The sequence below is a fragment of the Pithys albifrons genome, chromosome 8 (genome assembly GCF_047495875.1).
Source record: "Pithys albifrons albifrons isolate INPA30051 chromosome 8, PitAlb_v1, whole genome shotgun sequence".
Lineage (NCBI taxonomy): Eukaryota > Metazoa > Chordata > Aves > Passeriformes > Thamnophilidae > Pithys > Pithys albifrons.
This window is the reverse complement of record NC_092465.1, coordinates 27,120,135-27,141,878: the sequence shown is the minus strand read 5'-3', so window position 1 is coordinate 27,141,878 and position 21,744 is coordinate 27,120,135. Positions and strand designations below refer to the sequence as shown.

The following is a 21,744-nucleotide window of genomic DNA, read 5'->3' as shown; positions in this document are numbered from 1 at the left end:
AAGGCACACAAGACAGATGTAGAGCCATCCTGGAGGGACATTGCAAAATCCTGCCTTTCCCTGGAACTGGGGCATAGCAAAAACATTTTGTTTGGGTTTCTCAGTTGCTTATTGGGAACTTCATCTGTAAATGTATAACACTTGATAAACATAGTCTGATGTTGGACAATGCCCTGATGACAGGAAAGACATAAAAAAAACTGGACAGCACAATCCAAAAATATTCTTTGTCAGAGAAGTCACAGACAATCTCAAGTGCTTTTCTTCCTCTTGAAAAACTTTTTTGATCAGTTATTTCCTCAATACCTCCTCTTCGTATTTATACTTCATACGTAGTTAAAATACCTGCTAAATACCTAAGAAAAGGCAACAGTGACTGTAAGAATAATTTAAGTTCTTAAAATCTTAATTTATTTCTTTTATCTTTCATTGAAATCGATTTCAAAGAATCTGATTTCACCAGGGATGTTCCACTTTTCCCTTTTTTTATAACACAGTCCCTGAATTAGCTGAGAACAACTAAGGAAACTGGAAATCTCTAGTGAAACAAATACTCAAGTATCATAAAAGTAATAAAGAGTCACATTTAGTCAGATTCCACTCAGAAGAAAATTATCATAAAAAAGGCAGAGAATAAGGGATGAAAGAAAAAACATTACCTGTTGAAATCTTCCCCAAATTTATGTTAGAAAAATAAGTTTCATCAATTCTCAAAGTAGAAAAACCTACTTCAGCTACATGAAGTAGAGTTTTACTGTCTGGGTCTAAATACAGCTGTACAATACTATTCTCTTTCATATGCTAATTCTACTACCATGTATCAACAGAAAAATGTAATAAATACTTGACAGAACATCAAAACTGAAACAAAGCACAAACCCTTGGGTCCTTCCTCCTTCTTGCCACCAGTATCCCTGACAGGATCATCAATGCTGCAGTCTGTCCCAGCCCAAGAGAAATTACAAATGCAAGTGGCTTCATTACTACAAACCTGGAAAAGAAAATAAGTGACAGCAGTTAGCCTTTAACTATATTTTATTAACATGTAATTAGATATTTAATTGTAACAATAGCACTGAGTGTTTGGAATTACATAACACATCAATAACCTGAAAGTTTGCTTTAACCCTCTTAATACACTCAGATGCTAGGAAAAGCAGAACTGGTTCTATCGTCACTTGCACTACAACCTGCACAGCATGTAAAAAACTACAGAAATTCTCATCCAAGAAAACCCTGTTTAGACTAGTTAGATCTTCACTAACCAACTCTCTAGACTTTGAGCATAGATACCAAGAAGGAATACAAGCATTTGCATTTGAAAAGGTTCAAGACATACACTTTTACAACCTCTCATTTATAACTTGCTCTCATGTAGAACAAAATCAATATATTGTCATTGGTTTTGTTGGCATTTTTCCTAAGCAGCAATGAGGAGTGCTTGCTCACCTTCAAAAACAGAGGTTCTTCCTAAGTTTACATTTAGTTGAACGACCTCTAAAAAAAGACTTAAGACTCTAAAATTGACAATACATTTATCAGGAAAACCTATCCAATGGACAAAACCTAAAGCATCAAATCAACAGTGAGAGTTAATAGCTATAAGCTATCCATACCAAAAAGAACATGGAATGGTGTTTCTAGGAGAGGTTACTGCAGGAAAAAACATGATGTGAGAAACTGATATAAAACCAAGAATGAAGTTTTCATTATAGGACTAGAAGTGAAGTCAATCATCAGACAAACAGCTAATAATGTCTTCGGGACACTGAACATAAGTGAAAAAAAAACCTCCGGAAAACAACCTACACACTAATGATTATAAGTACCACATGAGACTTTTTTAATTCAACTCTTATAGCACTCTGCTTCTTAAAGGACTCACTGAAGAACCTGAGCTAAGAAGCCAAAGATAAATAAAACTTATGGCAGGTTTGATCAACCGAAATGCCCTTTTAAAATTAGAAATTGCAATAATACAAAACAAAATAGGTAAGATAGTTCACTCACTCTTCATGCCACTCTCAAAAAGGTCCAAGATAATTTCTAGACCTCCTAGATACTTTACCTTCCAATTTTAAAATTTTTCTTCTTAATTTTGAATGTAACCCTCTTTTTTGAAACACTCAATTTCATACTCAATTACAGACAAGAAGAAAAAAACACACCTTTTTATATGAAGTCTAGCCCCTTAGGCAAGTATTTATCCCACTGAATCCCACAGTGGAAAGGTTTTATTGGCATTTAAAACAGTGAGTCTGTTCATCAAAACATACCTAACACTTTAGAGAAATGGAGTTATGGGTAGAATAATAGAATACAATGTGCCTGAATGTAAAATGATACATTTGGGATCTGTTCAAGAAGAATGTATCCTCTTCGTTGAGGATCCACAGTTTGGAGTTTTAATTCTCTAAGTATAAAGGTAGTATTATGCAGGAAAAAGTTTAACTAAAAATGACAAGTAGCTTGAAGTATGGACAGTACATTACAGAAATCTTTACAATAACTTATGCCAAAGTTCTTTCTTGCTAGTAACAAACCTAGCAATTCAGATATAATTGCACAACTAGTTTGACAACTTTGTTTTCTAAAATTTTATCTGTGCTCCACAAAATGGCAGTCTTCCCCTGAATCCAACCTTTCTGCTTTCAGATCAACAGGTCTTAGGAACACTTGGGTAGAGAACTGCACGGGTACAGCATGATCAGGTACAGCAGAGAGCTGGGGAAGCTGAGCTGCTCACTCCCAGCGTGGACTCACCCCATGACCAGAACAGACTTTTCCATTAGAACCAATGGGACAGCTGCTTATGTTCAAGGACTGAATTGGCAGGCACTTTTTGTCCAGACACATCATTTGAGGTCCACATGGAGCTCCATCCTCCACATAACCTAAATCTGTATCATCATCTAAAAGAACATGAGCACCACTACAGGAGAGATAAGTTTTAAGATACTGTTAGTATTATGATTGGAGTCTTTTGAAAATATTAAGAACATGTCAGTGTAGATACTAAAAGACTCATACCTTTCTTTCATTTAAGCATACAGATAGACTGAACAAAACTATAAAGTTTTTCTGTATGTCCACAGCAATGACAAGGTGTTCCAGTTGTCAAACTAAAAGGAAGTCTAGATAATGACTTAACTACTCAAGACAGACACCTTAGGCCTCAGGGATTTTTAAGTCTTTGACAGACCACCCTTCCCTCCCCACCCCAAACACTGTGAAATGCTATTGCCAGAAAGTAGTAAAAATTGACTTCTCATGAGATGACATTAAAATAAAAACATTAGTGGAATAATGGAAGAATTAAGGATCACTGTTCATTCAGGACCTATGTCAGAGAGCATGACAGGAATGTTGCCCATGTCCTTAAAATACAAACCCAGTATCATGCAGAGCAGACTAAACCCCATTTCCCTGTCCTTTAACTAACCTGTAGCTTAGCATCTTATCCTGCCCCAACTCTGCAGTTCCCTTCCTCTTAGCCTTCACTTCCCTACAGCTATTTTGCTGAGTATTTAATACCCAAAACCATTATGTTTAAAATATGGGTCTTTGGCAATTACAGACTTTCTCCACCCTCAGAAAAATATAATGCTGAGCATTATCATTAAGCTTGGACTGTGAAGTTCTGCTATTGGAGGGATCAGATGGAGTAATCAGGAGGATAACTCACATTTCACCCTCTTTAAATGTGAAACATTGGGCTATGTTTTTGGGGGTATTTTTAATCAAAAGAAATACCACTTAGAATAATGATTTTGCTGCAATATATTGATTACCTAAAATTCACAGAATTATACATTTATGTTTATCTTAATTTAATTAGGCTTGACAGAGGAAAATTATGTTGGAATATCATGTTGGATTACTGCATTATCTTTTACCTGCAGTCCACTATGCGTCCTTGATGATAAAAAGAATTTGGGATAATTTCTCCTTGAACTTGACCAACCCGTGGAACTTTAGTAAGATTAGTACAGAGCAAAAAGCCACAGAAAACATCACTGTAAAATGAAAACATAAACCAAAATATTACTGGAATAACATGAGGTAGACTTACAAAAAAGAAAGTCTGGCAATGATGCTGCTGATCACAGTAATGTATTACCATAAGGCACATGATAGACTTTCAGAGTACAAGCCTGGAATAAAATACTATTTTATATAAACGACAAGAGGCACAAACAAGTAATCATTCATTCTAATGCATCAGTGAATGCTCACATGAACAAAGAATGTATCTGTGTTCTAAGTACAACACAGTCAATTAAGAGAAGCCAAATTGTACAAAGGGTTGCCATGTCAGACTAAATTACTATTCCCTCTCTCTAGCAGCTTTCATGCCATATATTAATGACAAGTTTGAATTTTAAATTCAATTTTATTTCCCTTGCAGGACACCAGAATCATAATAACAATCATTACCATGCAGTTGTGTGTGCCCAAAATTTTGTAAAGAAACTGTTTTATTTTATGCTGGTTTGTATCTCCATATATTTAAATATATCTTATATAAGATATACAAGATATCTTTCATATCTTCAGTAGAAGGATATCAGTTAATACTGATTGTCCTAAGTCACAGAAACAGCTGAATGATTGATGGAAACTGCCTTTGTTAAAACTGCACATAATTTAAATAGCCCTTCAGCTAGACCATTTTCCTGCATCTCTTTACCAACAATGAAAAGCTTCTATAGAAATGAGATTTTTAACATGCACATAAGAACAACACTGTTTTCATATAAATATAAAAAAATCCATTAAGCAGGTCCTTTCCTTATGATCTTATCTGAAAAATAATTTTTAAAAAAGCCACTTGACAAACATCAAATAGTCAAAGAAGGAAAACACCATTCTGAGACTGAAATTTTTAAGTGCATACTTAAATTTCTTCTGATTGACTTACTGTTTTGTAATTTTTAAGTCTATCCACTAGTGGTCATTAACTTGAAAAGCAAATTTAATCAGATATTCATCTAGTAATGATTACATGCAAATGAATCAGCCCTTTTCTCTATAGCATCCAAATCTCTAATAGTCCTCCTAATAAAAATAAAGGTTGGAATTAATTTGAAACAGCATAATCTGGTATCAGTCCCAAGGCAGGTGAAAACAGTACGTGTATTTGCAGACTAATTTATCCCTACTAAGTCTGAAGTGTTTGTACATTATGAAACTCAGACTTTCTGTTGCTTTGGCCCTCAGTGCCCCCAAATTACTTAAAGTCACAGTATATTCTTCTGAAAATCTGGCATTCTTCACAAGTGTATTGCTGAGTCACTCATGGATTTGTCAGAGTGGGACTTTGTCAAGATGCAAACCCCATGAGGGAAAGAAGATTCAAGACAATGCAAAACAAACTGCTGAAACATTCATGGAAAAATAAAAAAGTAGAGAGTATTAAACCATTATCAATCTATTTAAATTACAAATAATCTTTACCAAGCTGAACTTACTGTTTGCTGCACTGAATCCATCGGTCTCCATCCTTTCCACAGTTTCCTTTTGTTGTACCTTCTGTATTAAGCTTTTCATAACAAAATTTGTCAGATCCTGAGGACTCTGTTGATGAAGAAAAAAGAAATGTGCCTCCAGTGGCAACATGAGAGCTTTGAAACCTGCATAATTTATTGCAGCAGTTCTCTGTCTTCTTTTTTAATACAAAACATCAATCTAAACACGTGTGTATGTGTACAGATGGTATTTTCCAGTGACTACAGTGGGAAACCACTCGGCTAAACTGAAATATCTACTGATAGCTTTTCTAAACTTATGCTCAATATTCAAAATTTGCTCTGAACTTCTAAAAATGTGGCCCCCTCAGTGTCTGCATTGTGTTCTGCATATGAAATTTATCTGTGGTCTAATTTTGTTCACTTCATAAGAGTTGCACATAGATTAAATCCAGTTGTTTTCACTGCAGTTATTCCTGATCTGCATTTCAGAAGATCAAAGATTTTATATAGGACATTTATGGTAAGCATATGTTCTGACATACTCTATTTTTCAGGTGTTGGCAGCAAGACCAAAGCTGAAAAGCCAAAGTGTAATTTCTACTTATTTTAGGAGTAAAAATCTGAACTTACATGTTTAAAACAACTGTTATTTACTAACAAGCTCATTTGTTTTTCCTAAACATGAGTTACAAAAAAAAAAAAAGAGAGAAAAAAAAGCACAACAATTATATAGAGCAAGGTAAAATAACAAAGGTAAATAAGACAGTCATTTCAGTGGCAGTTACAATTAGACAAAACACACAAGAAAACATCAAATGCCAGAGTGCAGGACATCCTGGTAGTTCTGCTGTGCTTAATTCTCAGTCATTACACAGAACATTCACCTCTACAGACTTAAATCCTTACTATGCATATTTCAATTCACACCAATGTACTCATTTTCCTGACTTGTAAGATGGTACAGCAAAGAGAGGTGAGGTGAAGGAGCATGACCCACTGCTGTAGCCACACTACACCAGAACAGTCTCGCTGACACCACTCCCAGACTCAGAACTTCACTTGGCAATCAAGCCACAGTTTCCCACTGCAGTCTACTCACTTTACTGATAAGAAAACTTTAACTTAGAGGGACAAGAACAAAAAATAAAAATACAAAACAAAGGCAGGAATGAAACAGAAATAAAATACATTTAAGGTAGTTAAAGTCAACCTACTAGATCCCCAGATATATTTGCACTGATTATCTCTTGTCTTGCATTCACCATTATAGCAACGACCCTAAACAAAACACAACATGTTAGCAATGAGAACTGAATATCACTTCATCTCCTTTCCCTCCCACAAAAAAATGTCTCATTTTGACTCTTCACACGTGTTGGCATGTATAACAGTTTTCATGAATGTGGGTATATAGAGTACACAATTTGGCCCAGGTTCCCAAAGCCAGTTGGTGTTCAATACATACAGACATTTCAGCAGTTGCTTTACACTTCCCTTTACATAGTTGTAAAGAACTTATTACTGTGGAGTGTAATAAAAGATCTACATGTAAAATGTAGAGATACCAAGTGGATTTTACTCAAAGTAGAAATTTGTTCTATTCACAGAGTGCATACATAGAGTTCAACAAACAACACTGATGTTGAAAGAATAAAATTTATGAAGAAATACGGAATACAGAATTTACAAGAAAAACAATCCCAAAATGAAATGTGTATTTGGTTGATTTCTATTTGCTGATGTGCAATTTTAAGCATAGCATACCTGATTAGAATCACAGGCATACCCATCTTGCTTATGAAGATTTGGTGGACACTGAAAAAAATTAAGAATTTTTTGTCATGTGAACGGTAATAACACATCAGAGTATCACATATGGAATTTTCCTAGATTTAAGACAACCACACAACATATAAAAGGGGTAGAGAACATAATTGGTGCAGGAATCTTTATAATTACAAATACAAATGAAAATATTAACATCTTGAGCCATGAAATACATAGTTTGTGTCTAATTTTCTGCATCTTTCAAGTAGACATTAATGAGGTGAGGAAAAATGAAAATAAATGTGTTCAGTAACAGGACACTTGGCAGCTAATACCGAATCCATGTTTGCAATGCTGCCACTCCATTCATTTCAGGTCCAGTACAAAAGTAAGGGGGTCCCCAGTGGCAGCCTACCAGTCTATTGCTTACAGAGTTTTGGGGGGGTTTATGATATTATTTGTTACATTCTCTGGGCACTGGAAACCTTTTTGGCACGAACAAGTCACTGGGTCCAGAAGCCTCAGCCTACTAAAACTAGGAGCAGACCATTCCCAGTTTTCCCTCATCCAAAATGGACCCGTGAAAATTTGGAAAGGGTATGCAGCTGCAATGTACTTCATCAGCCAGTACTCCGAGGGCAGCCTTTCCAGCTTGAGAAAGCCCTTCTCCCTTCCCATTAAGAATGCTCCATCTACAGAATATATGAAAGATTTACAATAAAATATCAGCAATAGCTACTTATTTGCAAGTATGGATGTCTCAGATGATAAAATAGTTATTGTTAATTTATTGGCATCTACAATTATAGCCACTGCCTAAAGAGAATGTGATCTGTCCTGAATCTTATTTATCCAAAGCCAAGAACTTGATGCAGCACATGACTGCATCAGTTATGAAATTCTTATATAAACCTGAAGTTTATATAAATAGAATAAATATATAAATACTCAGTATTGAAATGGAGCATGTATCACTGAAAGCATCAAAGTTGCCATGAAAATGGAAAATGTGCAGAACATTGACTATTTAAAAGAACTCAAGTTAAAACAACATTTTGGTTGCTGTTTCTACCTATGCTTTTGCGTATTAGCCAAATATTTTCAGGAAAAATGCATAGTAAGATCCACAACTTTTAAAATCCTCATACATGTGCACACTCTTAAGAACTGGAACACTTTATACAAGTCTTTGGAGGAGGAACTGAAGAAGCTAGAGTTGTCTAGCCTGGAAAAAAGGAGGTTGTAGCCAGGTGGGGGCCATTTCTTCTCCCTGGGTAACAAGGGACAGGATGAGAGGAAATGGCCTTAAGTTGCATCAGGGGAGGTTTAGTTTAGATATCAGGGAAAATTTCATCACCAAAAGGGTTGTGAAGCATTGGAACAGGCTGCCAGGAGAAGTGGTAGAATCCCTGTCCCTGGAGGTATTTAAAAGACATGTAGATGTGGCACTCAGGGACATGTTTTAGTGATGGACTTGGCAGTGCTGGGTAATGGTTGCACTCAATGACCTTAAAGGTTTTTTCTAACCACAGATTCTATGTTTCTATACTCAATTAGATGTAATTATCTCCATTTATATTTTAAACTATTTCATTTCATAAAATCTTGCCATTATTACCTTTGAATACATTCACATTTGCAGTATATTTTTATTATTTAAGTTATACAGCAGGCAAAGAGTAAAGGAGGATTTCTGACACCTATATTATACACAAAAACCCCATGAGTTGTAAAAAACAAATAAACTACAGAAGTCATATTTTGAGTCAATTTAAGACTATTTTTTGTGTATTTACCATAGTTTATTCTTTTCTTTTTTTTTTTTTTGCTAGGATTAGGAAATACTTACACACCCCATTATTTTGGGTATATGACTGTTCAGTTTGTTAATCCAATTTTCCTCTTAAGCAAACACAAGGAAAAGTGCAAACAAGCACCACTGGTGCAAGCAGAGGAAGTTTCTGCATACATACCTGTCCGGAATCCCCAGTGCAGAACTCTGCAATATCACATTCATTCACTGCATATCGACAGTCATAACCTCGTGGGAAAAACTAGAAAATGAAGAACATAGTTCAGGACTAAGATTACATCTACATAAGTTGTCCCTCTTCATTCTACTGAAAACACACTTTGAACTTTAACAGGCTGCAAATAACTTCCATGGACAACTGAACGGAACAATAAATATATGGCAGCAACACTCACAAGACATGATGTATTACAGCAGGGTCCATCACTACAATGAGCTCCATTGGAAAGAGAGCACTTCTTACAACAGTCTGCATAGCATTCCTGAAGAAAATATTTAAGCAAAAAGTTTAGTTTTCAATTTTAAGCTGTTTTTTTCTTCACAGTCTTTCCAACAAACTATTACAGATCAGCTGATAAAAGATTCAGTTTAGCACTGGCCTGAAATTAACAGCTGGAAGAAGACTTTGCAATACTAAAATATTAAAGTAAAAAGATAATAATGCTATAACAACACGGGGATTCACATCTCCTAAAGCCTCTTCACAGGTGTGGAATAGCCTGTGCCAAATGCATGCTGCTTAATCAAATCACATTCAATGCAGAAAAAAAAGATTAAGAAAACTAATTATGGGTACAATTATAATTAAATACTAGAACTAGAATTCAAATCTACAGGGCATGTTTTTGCAAAAACATTACCAGAATATTTCCACAACAGAGAAGAAGACAACAGTTTACTTGTTCTGTCTGAACACAGGCACCTCTCTCCAAGGTATCAGTAAGGAGTCTACCACTCCAGACATGCTATCCAGGAAAAGTAAAGGGGTAAAGCACTTCATCCTTCCTGTCTATAACTTCCTGAAGGGAAGTTCTAGCCAGGTGGGCGTTGGTCTCTTCTCCCAGGCACTCAGCAACAGGACAAGGGGGAACGGGCTTAAGCTCTGCCAGGGGAAATTTAAGTTGGATATCAGAAAAAAATTCTTTCCAGAGAGGTGGTGGATTCACCATCCCTGGAGGTTTTTAAAGTGAGATTAGATGTGGCACTGAGTGCCATGATCTGGTAAAGGGACTGGAGTTGGACCAAGGGATGGACTTGATGATCTCGGAGGTCTTTTCCAACTCAATTGATTCTATGATTCCATGGTGCAACTCAAAAACTGCTGGGTAACAGCTGCCCCTTGTCATTAGTATAACAGGAACTGTTCTGAGGACACTCTTTGTCTTTACACTCATTCTCATTTGAAAAAATGTTTTAACATAATCCTTTAGTGAAATTGTTCCCAAACAATAGGCAAAATAAATTAATTTCCATAGCCTTTCCCCCCTCCCTTACCAATCACTTAGTTTATCTTAATATATTTTGTAAGCAAGACTTGTGGAGTAATATATCTCAACTTGCCATTCGGAAACCGCAATCACATTCTTCTCCCGCTTCTACATATCCATTTCCACACTCTGTGGCTTCAAAGAGCTGAAAGAAAAAAGCCCCCCTCCCAAAGTAAGAATAAAACTAGTGTCAAATGACTTTTCTGTCACACATGACCCATTTCTGTGGTGCCACAAACACATGCTGTCACAGACAATGCACATGCCGTGCTTCGGCGATGGGAAGGGCAGCGTGTTTGTCAAGTGCTGCTGAGTCAGAATTGATCAGACATGAAAGATGTACAGCTGAGTCACATAAATACCAGTCCTCCTTAGGAGAATACTGATCTCAGAAAATTATGATAAACAGAGAGACACTACAATAAACCACAAGGGGATAATATTAACTTCATTTCTGTTCTATGGACTCCCAGTTCTCCAACAATTCCCTCAAGAAACCAGTCTGCAATATCATCCCTAGGATCTACTCAGGTACTTACTCATGCAATTAGCTAATGTCTATTCCTGGGCACCATGTTTGTGCATGAAAACATTAAGCATTAAGAAACACTGCTAAAATGAAGTTCTGTGTGCCTTGTTAGTAAGTTATACACAACCATATACAGATAGTGCTAAACAGTTAATCCTAGGACCAGATAATACAATTCAGATAAATTCTGCAGTTCAGGATGATAAACATTCTATACTGGTTTCACATATTGTAATTTTGATTAAGTATATTTTTCAGTCTTGTCAAAGAAATAATTTTGCAAAGATCTTGTCTGTTTTCAATTATAATTCTGCTTTAAAATCATGTAAAAATATCAGGAATCTCCAATTTATCTCTGATATTAGCAGCAGAAACACATTACTAGCACATAGCTGAAATAAGAAGTTAAAAGTTAACAAGTTAAAATGAGAGCAGATAAATCTACAGCTAAATAAGGATGAAAGATGCAAGTAAATGTTCTTTCTGCTTGGTCTTAGTGGAAGTACAGCTGTTGAGGATCATGCAGATATGAAACATAACATATAACACAATACAAATGATATATAAACTTGAATGGAATTCTCCTTTGATACTTTGGAGGAGGGAAGGGCAGGGGGAATCATAATGCCTAATTAAAAAACCCCAACATTTTACTTCTGTTGCACAAACCACATATGTAATCAACAGCACCTACAATTTTGGTTGTCAGAAGTAAAACTATACTGAAGCAATACCCGTATGTGCTGTTCTTCACTAGTAATGTTGAAGTGATTAAAAAAACCCCTGAACTCTCCCTTCCCTACCCCACCTCCATAACCTCCACTGTTTCTAATACACTTCGGTGGAAACAGCAACATCTCTTACTCTGGAGCTGAAATTCAGTTCTCTGTCAAAGAAACTTACAGAACACAAGCATGCACAAATTTCCTATGGCATTAATCAGGAAGCATCTAATGTTCATCGATATACATGTCAGAGTTATAATTTAAAAAATGACATCACAGTCACTGCTTAACAAGAACTGTATTTTGTTTACCCAAGGATTAAACACACCATTTTCCACCTTACCTCCTATCCTCCAAGTAACAGGATTCTAACCACTGTATGATTATATTTTTCCACAAAAATACTTCAAACTTCAAAGCTGTGAAACATTGACACAGATAATGTATAAAGATAATTCAACCATTACCCTGGGAGCATTTCCCCCAAAGTAAATAATATTTTTATTCTGGGTACAGTCAAGTTGGTAACTGCTTCACATTACTTTGGAAGACAACTATCATTAAAAAATGAAGCTGTGTTTTTCTATTTCCCTACTTACTCCTTTCTGCAAAAATTCTTCCATTCTTATTGTATAAGCCAAGATTATTACCCTGGGAAAAGATTAAAAACACTCAAAAAAGCAAAATTTTTTTGTTAATTGTGCAGGATGATGTCTACTAAAGGATACAGCACAGTAAACAGAAGAGCTTAATAGCCTCAAGAGATATTAAATTCTACAAGGACAGCAAGTTTAACACCACGATTAAATAGAATATTAATATTATGGATTGCTCTTACTTGACAAAAAGAGCCATATGAAATATTTTATACTACTCCGCTTTAGAAGAATGCCATGCTAACATTGCCTTAGAAAAAATTATGACCTTGCTAAGTTTTTAGGTGAAAAAGAGCATTGAATGGTACAAGAAAACAGTTATGAATTACAGAGTTTGCTAGATGTACAGTGGAAATGAAATGAGGTTAACTCTGAGAACAATGATGAGCTACTACTGTCTAGATGAAGAAAGTGACGGATTTTTATTTCCTGGTAATTTGCATTCTTTTTAAAAACCTCAGGCAAAAAGTCCAAGGACTGAGTGTATCTGAGGCATATACTATGACCCCACTTCTGGATTTATTTTGCACTACTTCCAGATTAATAAGTAGTTCATTTATGCCAATGGGGATTTAGCTAGCTGTGAAAAATCAACTGCAATATTTGTCATTATTTGAGCATGAAGAATTGAAAGAAAACAAGTTGGTTTCCCATCAACATTATTTTTAAATGCTATGAGAATGAACAATCAGCTAGTTACAAACAACCTCAAGAAAATACCCACACAGACACCTGAATAAACCTGAGAACAGATGCATGTTAGTGAAATTATTACATTTTCATTACAATGTTTAGCAGATGCGCTGACTACCAACTTACATACCTTTGTGGGCCTGTTAAAAAGACAGGCACCTCCCCCACGCAGTAAAAATTCTTTGTATTCTGCAATGCTGCATTTGGAGAATTTCCTGGAATGGTATACCCTAGAATGGTAAAGAATTAGCTGAGTAAATGCCTTGAAACATCACCAGTTACTGGGGGCAAAGGAGTCACAACACTTTTTTAATACTGTAAATCCCAGTTTCTTACAACCACTGTGTGCAACAGTATGACAGCTCAGTCTTATTCTCAAACAATAAATTCAGAACGAAAGAAAAAGTTTTAGAACACTTTGCATTTTTATATTTCTACTTTATGTGTGTACAGGGTATAAAACTGCAGTCTTCTAATCTCAATAAGGTGGAACCACACTGTCAGAACAGCTGTTATGTGTCCAGTCAATGGCATGCATAACCCATTGTTTTTAGCATCTACTCGATGCTATAGCAAGAAGTTTCACAGCTTAATTACATACTGGTAGAAGAACAATTTAATTCCATTTTCTTCTGTCATATTTGCTAATCTCATTTCTTGTCTCCCTAGCTCTTACACAGGAAGAATCAGTCATTTTTTCATGATGTTACATATATTTCCTCACCTCCATCTTTTTCCCAGACTAATGAAAATGTACTGTATCAGTAATTTCTCACCTGTTTGATATTTTTATTAGTCATGTTTTGGATCTGGGAGTGAGATCTATTCACACTGTTAAAGATCAGGGTAACTGTACCATAAGGAGGTTCTCCATTCCTTCCCTAGCAGCTCACTGCTAATAAGCTGCCATTTCCCCAGTGAATTATTCTATATATAAAGAATGTCTTTTGACACTGATGGGGTTAAGTGAAAATGCTTTACACTGCAGCTGATTATTCACTTATTTCATTAGTCAGTCTTTTTTCACCTTCTGGGCTCCTGGCATTTTTGTTTACTGTAAACTTTTCTATAGAAGAATACCTTTTCTGCTACTACTGAAGTATCAGTAGCAGATTGATACTTTGATGAGATCACCATGGGAAGGAAGGCACTATCTATTCTGATCAATGCCTTACGTTGGATTCCAGAGGTAAACTTATGGAATGATTTTCTGTTGCATTCCTACAGTGGCTGACAATTACAAGTCTACATGGAAGCCACACAGTTGCTCTACTGAAGAACCAACTTCCAAGTACTACAAGAAGAAAATAAGCACCTTCTATCTTATTTGCAACTGATCTTCTGCCTGATTTTTTCAATCAAGCTTCCACAGTGAGGATGGTTCTGACAGGAAGTGATTTATAAGACTCAAACCCCTACGTTTGAGAAGTTTTATCTAATCACTTCCTTACAACATAGAGAAAAGAATCTCTGGCAGTATGCAATGGTAGAGGGCAATGAAATTCCTGCCATATAGATGTGCTTCCCCCTCAGTGTTCACTGACCATTTAGCTAAGTACTGAGATACAACTGCTTCTAGTTTTTCATTTATTAGCACTAAAACACATGGATATAACACAAAAAATATTTCTGTCATAATGTAAACTATGAACTCATTCTAGAGTCCTCCATTACTGATACTTATGACATACCCTGTTTCCTCCATGATGCAACCACCCCAGGATTCAGTGCAGTCACACTCTTCTCAGACAAGATCAAAATGCAACAGAAAAGGAAAGAAGTTATAAACACACTCACAATAAACATACTCTCTACAAAAATGGACCTTGACTAATTATACAAAGATTTGGCTGTACAGACTCTAGCCCCCAAAAGGAAGGCAGCCCACTTCAAGACATACTAATATATTTAATAGATGTGGTACTTTCTAATTATCATATGTGCATCTTCTTAGACTCAACACAAAGTTTCAGACAGTGTAGAAAGCTGAAAACAACTGGCAATGTTCTTCCCTACATGCTCTCAAAACAGGCAGCATAAGGCTATGTGCAGTACACATAATATTGATGATTTAAAATGTTCACATTTCCTCCTCCCCAAAATGTATACAGAATACCTCAAAAGACAATTGTTACTCAACAGGCCAGTTTTCTCCCTTTGGAATAGAATTATTAATAATAATATGTGAAAGCCAATCAAACATTCATTAGGAAAAGTAGTTGAATGAAAATGGATTTACAGTTTACTTACAGCTATAACGTGTAAGTCAACAGTGACCAAATTCAAAACATAAAAAACAAAGGTCAACACTTTATGGGGTGTAAAACAGAAGTTACAAACTACTAATAAAATTAGCTAGCAAAGAAGTAATATTTTAAAGGAGAAAGGTTCTGTATTATAATTACTTTTGGAGAACTATACTGTTTCTCCATGGAAAATATTCAGAATATTTCTGCCCTATCCAGGTCTTTCATTAATTCTTCTCTATAAAGGGCATCCAAATAAGGAAACTAAGCTATCATATCAAAATCCTCTATCTTACAGTTAAAAAATATTCTCATTTCCAAATTATATCAACTGCTTTACCTGTAATCAAAAAACAATGATATAGAAAAGTTTTAGTAATTTGCCAGTTTACACAATTCAGAAGCAATGCTTGACAAAACATTACCTAAACGTTGTTGCCTAATTCACAGATTTTTTAAGTGATTTCACAATGAAGTCAACTTTAGAATTCATATTTTTAAAGAGGAAACAAAAACAAGAGGTAGACAAACTGCTTAGAAAATGCAAGCAAAAAACCACAGCCATTTTCTTTAGCTTCAAAAAGTGCTTTGAGCAGCTTTTGAACCAACACTACATGTGTTAAGGCCACACAAATCTAATCTGGCTGTTAAGCAGGAGAGTAACAAGTTGAGCACATGTCACAGGTTACAGCTCCTTAGCATTTCTTCAATTATAACTCAGGTATTTTTTGCATTTTAAGAAGTCAGTGACTGTTCTGTAAGATTTACAGACTTTATTATTATAGAAAAGGAGTTATAAATTAAATTAATGGTGTTTTTACCGGTGTATCTTTGAATGCTGGTTATGAATCTAACCTCCTGACACAGGACATCACTGAGGTCACTGTAAAGGGAAAGCTAAAGTGGTGGCTCTTATTTTGGTTAAACTCAAATTCTAATGTGTATATTCCAAAAGCAGCAATTCTTGTTCTACAGTTCCAGCAATTTTGGCTTTTCTTTCAACCATTACAAAGGAAGGGTGTACATATTAAGCTAAGGAAGACAAAAGAAGACTCCACACCCATGTACGTACTTGGTTTCCTTGTAGCTGGTTCCCACTGTATTCCAAGGTTCTGAGCAAGGCTTTGTGCCAGTTCCTGTGCCATGGGCAAAGGGAGGGCATACTGCATTTCAAGGGAAGCAAATTGAAGAAAAAGGAAGAAAACATTAATTATTGTAATAAACACTACAATGGCTCATTCTGCCTTACCACATACCTACTACTTCTGTAATTCAGCACAGTCAATCACAATTCTATGCGCATATCAGGAAAATAAACTCTGTCATAACAGAAAAAAATTCCTCCCTTAACCTCAGGCAATCTCCTGCCCCTGGTTAACCTAAAAAAAGAAGCCTATTTGATATACAAGTAATACAGTTTTGTATAGTATGATTAACCCATGTTAAACCAGCAGACTTCCATTATCAATTTAACACTGAGAAAAAAATAACAACAATAATAAAGAACTCAATACACCAGGACAATGTTTTTCTAGTTTAAGTGTTAAAAAAATTCAGTAAGAATTACACATCATTGGCACCTCAGAAGATCAAGCCTCTTACCGTGAGAAGACCCAAAAAGATATTAAGTGCTGTGTTTCAAACACTGAGATTTTGGGGTCTGAATTTCTGTCAAATATATTAAAAGCCAATTAAAATTCTTACTAAGAGAATAATGCAGACAGGAAAAATGCTTTTTAAGAAGTAAACTACACTGAGCAGTAGTTAAATTATGATCAAGAAGGCTGGCTGTGAGAATCCTAACTTTTTAATATGTAAGTTTTCTTTAAAGCCCTGAACACTGAAACATATAAACTCTGAGGTTACAATAAACAGATTCTATTTTCTTTCACTTTAATCATGAAAAAAAATTACCTCGTTTACTCCAACTCCTCTGGTTACAGAGCAAACCCCTCCAAAGTAACTTAAGCTGCTCCTTTTGTAATGAAATGTCACATTCCTTACAAAACAATAAAATGAAGAAAATATAACACATTGACATTGGGCAGCAAGACCTTATTGAAAGACCATACTCTCACACATACTATGATAGATTCCATGTACATTTATCTTCTTCTAGCATCAAAAGCAACCACTAGCTTACAAACAGAACACCAACATTGAAAGAGGTGATTACCTACAAGTTTTGATAAAAATACTATTTTATCTTGTGGAGTCAGAATCAGACTTAACCCACAAACAAACCAAGCACAGAGAGCTAGAGTACCAGACTCCTAAGACTACAATGATAGTATTTCTTTAAACAAGTAACAATATATTCCAATTTATAATCTGTAAGGAAGGAATTCTGTTCTGAAATGTATCAGTATTGAGATTTTTTCAATTATTATCTCAATCTAAACCAATTCAAGTTCTAGTTTCAATTCCAAATGAAAAGACTGAGAATTACATCTAAAGGGAAAGTAAAGTCATTTAATATTGCTCTTTAACTCTGCCTCCTTTCAATTATTAAAATAAGCCCCAAATAATACAGTTAAATAATGTAATCTGGAAGATCTAAATTGTTCTATAAAATATCTATAAATTACTATGAATGATAACTTATTTTAACTTCATAGCAATAATAATAAATCTATACAGCCTACAAATGACATACAGTGATTTTGCATGATCTACAAATGACCCTAAACTTTGAAAATGAATTGGTTTTTTTTAATGACAGGATACTCCATACAGGTATATATTTATTATTCAGAACATTCAGACTGCAGCCTAACTGAACACTTAGAGCTGGAGGCTTTACAACAGAACTGCACTAAGGGCTGAGGCTGACAGGCTCTTCTGGAAACAGTCTAGTTCAACCCCCCTGCTCCATGGAGGCTCAGCTGGAACATGATGCTCAGGGCCATGTTCCACCAGCTTTGGAGTATCTCCAAGTACACTGGGGCAGCCTGTTCCAGCATCCAACCACCTTCACAGTGAAAAGGTTTTCCCCCCCGCTATGTTTAAATGGAATTTCCTGTATTTCAGGTGGTATTTGGTACCTTTCACCATGCACCACCGAGAAGAGTCTGTTTGCTCTTACTGGCGAACTCTTCAGTAAGTGTCATGTCACATGCATGAAAGTATTAAGAGTGCACATCAGCAGCATTTTGTCCATATTATAAAGAACTCAATTAGCAGTGCATTGTGATGCCTGTATTAAGGAAATCTGAACGAAATTCTTCATCCTCTGTTTTTATCTTCCTCTGCAGAAGATGAATTATAGGAGAATCCCATGGAAGACATTTGTCACTCCATCCTCATAGTATGTCATGCTGCTGGGAGATTGCTCAGGGGAACACACATTTCCTCCTCTTTGCTTACAATGCCATGAAGTAAAAAAACACTTGCTCAAGGTTGAAGTTGTGCCTAATGATGCAAGTCGAATTTCCCCTCAAAATGCACTATCTCAGAGAACAATTCATTCCAGCTCTAAAGGAGACCTTCCACTAACAAATCATCCCTGCAGCTATATGTGTGAATAAATGTACTAACTGGAATGCTCCTATGGCAACACATAATACTGTCAGCTCTGCCCCCTCCTGATCGGTACTGGGAAAGCAGTACATTCACATCTGATCAGCAAAGCTAGCTGTCCTTCAGGACTCCTCAGAAGACACTTCAAATACATGACACTCCCCAGGTTGCATAAACATGCAAATTTCTTTATAGATGTATATCAACATGACTATGGTATATACTACACCTATTAAAAATAGTCTAACATGGTAATTAAGGATTAAGCTTTCTAAGAAAGGCCGATGTTGACTGATGTAGTGAATACTAAGCAAAAATGAAAGAAAGAGGAGCCAACGAGACAGAAAAGCATATAAAACTGATATTCTAAGCCAGGGCACAATGGTACATACGAGAGCAGGTGCACAGCATCAGCGTGCTGTTTGATGTAGTGCTGCCGGTATTTGGAGAAATCATGGAGCATCTGCAGAGGGTCAGGGTGAATGTTAATGCGATCTCTGTCTGTCCAAGTTTCCACAGCAACAAGAACCACCCTGGTGTTCAGCTGTTCCTTGTATATCTGAGGGCAGAGACAGGACAGGCACAGGAGTAGAACACTGGGTCAAACATGCACAGTTAGCCAGCAAAAGTAAAGCGGAAGGACAAGAGGGATAAAGCAGGAGGAAAACATGGGGAAACAGTTAGCTGGTAATGCCTCGGATTTCCTAAAAGTTGAGATTCTGATCAACCTAAATTTTATGTTTTAGAGGACAAAAAGAACCCTTGCTGCTCTTTTTTTTTTCTTTGTTTAGCCATTCCATATCCTTTAAAATTCTCAGGTCAAATAATTTTGCCACCGAGTTTTGCAGAAAACCTGTACAAAAATCAGCAAAGAAAAAATGTAAAGGCACACTAGGTAATCTCAAAGAAAAAGAAAAGAAAGATCTGAAAGACAAAGAGTAGCCAAGGACAATTCTCTAGTGGAGATTAAATAATTTCTCAGTTCTCCAGTACACCTGAAATTTAATTCACATAATGCTTCATTTCCTTTTAAGATCAATTAATACTCAAGCAATGTGACAATTAACTAAAAATGTTAATTTTTCTATTAATTTCAATGACACTGTAGCAATAGACAAAGAAAAAAAAACCAGGCCCCAATAATAACAAAACTGTTTTAAAATAAGCTTTTTAACTTTATGCATAATAATTGATTCTGACATAAAACTGCTGCTCTCTTTAGGTTCAGGTCAAAAAATGTCAAATTTTATTAATTAGCGTTGTGCAGAACTTTCAAATCTACAAAAGATGCATTCCTTATCCCCTCAGACCAGAAAGCCAGTCCTTTGTATCAGAGCAGCATTATAGTTATTGAAAAATAAGTATGTAATATTCATCTTAGCAAAAACAACAACAAACATAAGAGTAAGAGAGAGCAACTGGCTAAGCTAAATTTTGGAAAAGAGCCTTGGAAACTAAAGGATTAGCATGCATCAATCTGAAGAATACAGGCTGACAACATACACAGAAAATGGCATACAAAAGGAGAAAAATCAATAACATTAAATGCCCTGAAATTGCATATGGGGGGATCAATAAAGACTTGACTTCTGTTTGCTGAGAGGAAAACTATTTCCTGATGCAAACAGGAAGGAAAGAACGGGAGAGGGTGCAGAGAACATAATTGCCTTTGAAAGCCAAAATCCTTTTCCCAAGAACAAATCAGTAAGAAATGCAGCCCAATCCCTATGGACACAAGGGAACAACAAGGCAGAAATTGCTGCTCCTTTTCATGCTTTATTTAAAGAAAAGGCCATTAAGATGCCATTTTGGAAGATCTCTATGAGGGAACTGAATTCTGCACTGGAGTGAAGCTGAATGTTTCTGCATACACACACACAGAGCAAATAAAAATGGAAAAGCAGACGGAATAGTCAGAGAAAGCAAAGACAGATGAATTAACTTCTGTTAAAATTCAGAAAAAATACAAAGAAATAATGATCCGATGAGAAAAAAATAAAAGTGCCACCTTTTCCTTGGGAATATAAATTGCAGAAATACTATTTCAGTTATTTACATTTTTCTCTGCTCCAGTAACTTTACTTTAGGCTACTGGCATTTCCAGACCATTACAGAAAAATATTCCAAAGCACTTCCAGTATTTCATGTATCATAAATATATTCACCCAAAGTTTCAATATACATACAGTATACTCTATATGTAAGGCACTAAGAACAAATGCTCCATTGCTTCCTCTGAGCCAAATGAACTGTAGACAATGCTTTGCACTGCATCATATTGCACAGTTCCACTGGTATCAAAAATGCCACATGGCAAAGGGACTCAAGAGTAAGCATTTGGTAGCCTTTGTATTTATCACTGCCAGAGAATCCATCCTGTTTCCACCACAGAGCTCTGAAATGTGTGGTCACTATATGTGTATCAATAAGTAAAAAAAAAAAAAAAATCAGATTTTACCACAACTATTACTTTTAGTTTATATGCTGCATGCAAGATTGTTCTAAATGTAGGCACAGATACAAGCAGGGTATCTGTGTCACACCCATTTATAATGTACTACAGTGGGATGTTATTTGCTCAGCTACAAATACAGATTTATAAAGGAGAATGTTTTACTCACTCTCTCTCACAATAGATATGAGTATCCTTTGTGGACTATGCCTGCAGTTTCAATCACTTGTGGTTTAGATTTGTTTGACAAATCTAAACTTGATCAAATCTCATTCTTAAAGGGTGATAGATACTGAAATCTCCTTTAAGTTTGGAATTACCCCTGCTACGGGCAAACTCTGGCAGCTGCAGGCTTTGAGAAAAATCTGGTAGCTTCTAATCCAATC

The 21,744-nt window shown here is 35.8% G+C and overlaps 1 protein-coding gene across 6 annotated transcripts in view; it reads right to left on the bottom strand.

Moving 5' to 3' along the window:
* The window catches only part of ADAM23 (ADAM metallopeptidase domain 23), a 70,030-nt gene that overhangs the window by 16,773 nt on the left and 31,513 nt on the right, over positions 1 to 21,744 (bottom strand). For all 6 annotated transcript variants that reach the window (XM_071562795.1, XM_071562791.1, XM_071562790.1 and 3 more), the window contains exons 11-24: positions 19,299 to 19,465; positions 17,302 to 17,386; positions 16,460 to 16,550; positions 14,833 to 14,881; positions 13,272 to 13,371; positions 10,612 to 10,683; positions 9,447 to 9,533; positions 9,212 to 9,292; positions 7,236 to 7,286; positions 6,686 to 6,749; positions 5,472 to 5,577; positions 3,897 to 4,016; positions 2,764 to 2,932; positions 880 to 991 (exon numbers count right to left, since the gene is read on the bottom strand). In XM_071562795.1, the coding sequence (XP_071418896.1) occupies positions 880 to 991; positions 2,764 to 2,932; positions 3,897 to 4,016; positions 5,472 to 5,577; positions 6,686 to 6,749; positions 7,236 to 7,286; positions 9,212 to 9,292; positions 9,447 to 9,533; positions 10,612 to 10,683; positions 13,272 to 13,371; positions 14,833 to 14,881; positions 16,460 to 16,550; positions 17,302 to 17,386; positions 19,299 to 19,465 (1,354 nt within the window). The remainder of the gene's footprint in view (positions 1 to 879; positions 992 to 2,763; positions 2,933 to 3,896; positions 4,017 to 5,471; positions 5,578 to 6,685; positions 6,750 to 7,235; positions 7,287 to 9,211; positions 9,293 to 9,446; positions 9,534 to 10,611; positions 10,684 to 13,271; positions 13,372 to 14,832; positions 14,882 to 16,459; positions 16,551 to 17,301; positions 17,387 to 19,298; positions 19,466 to 21,744) is intronic.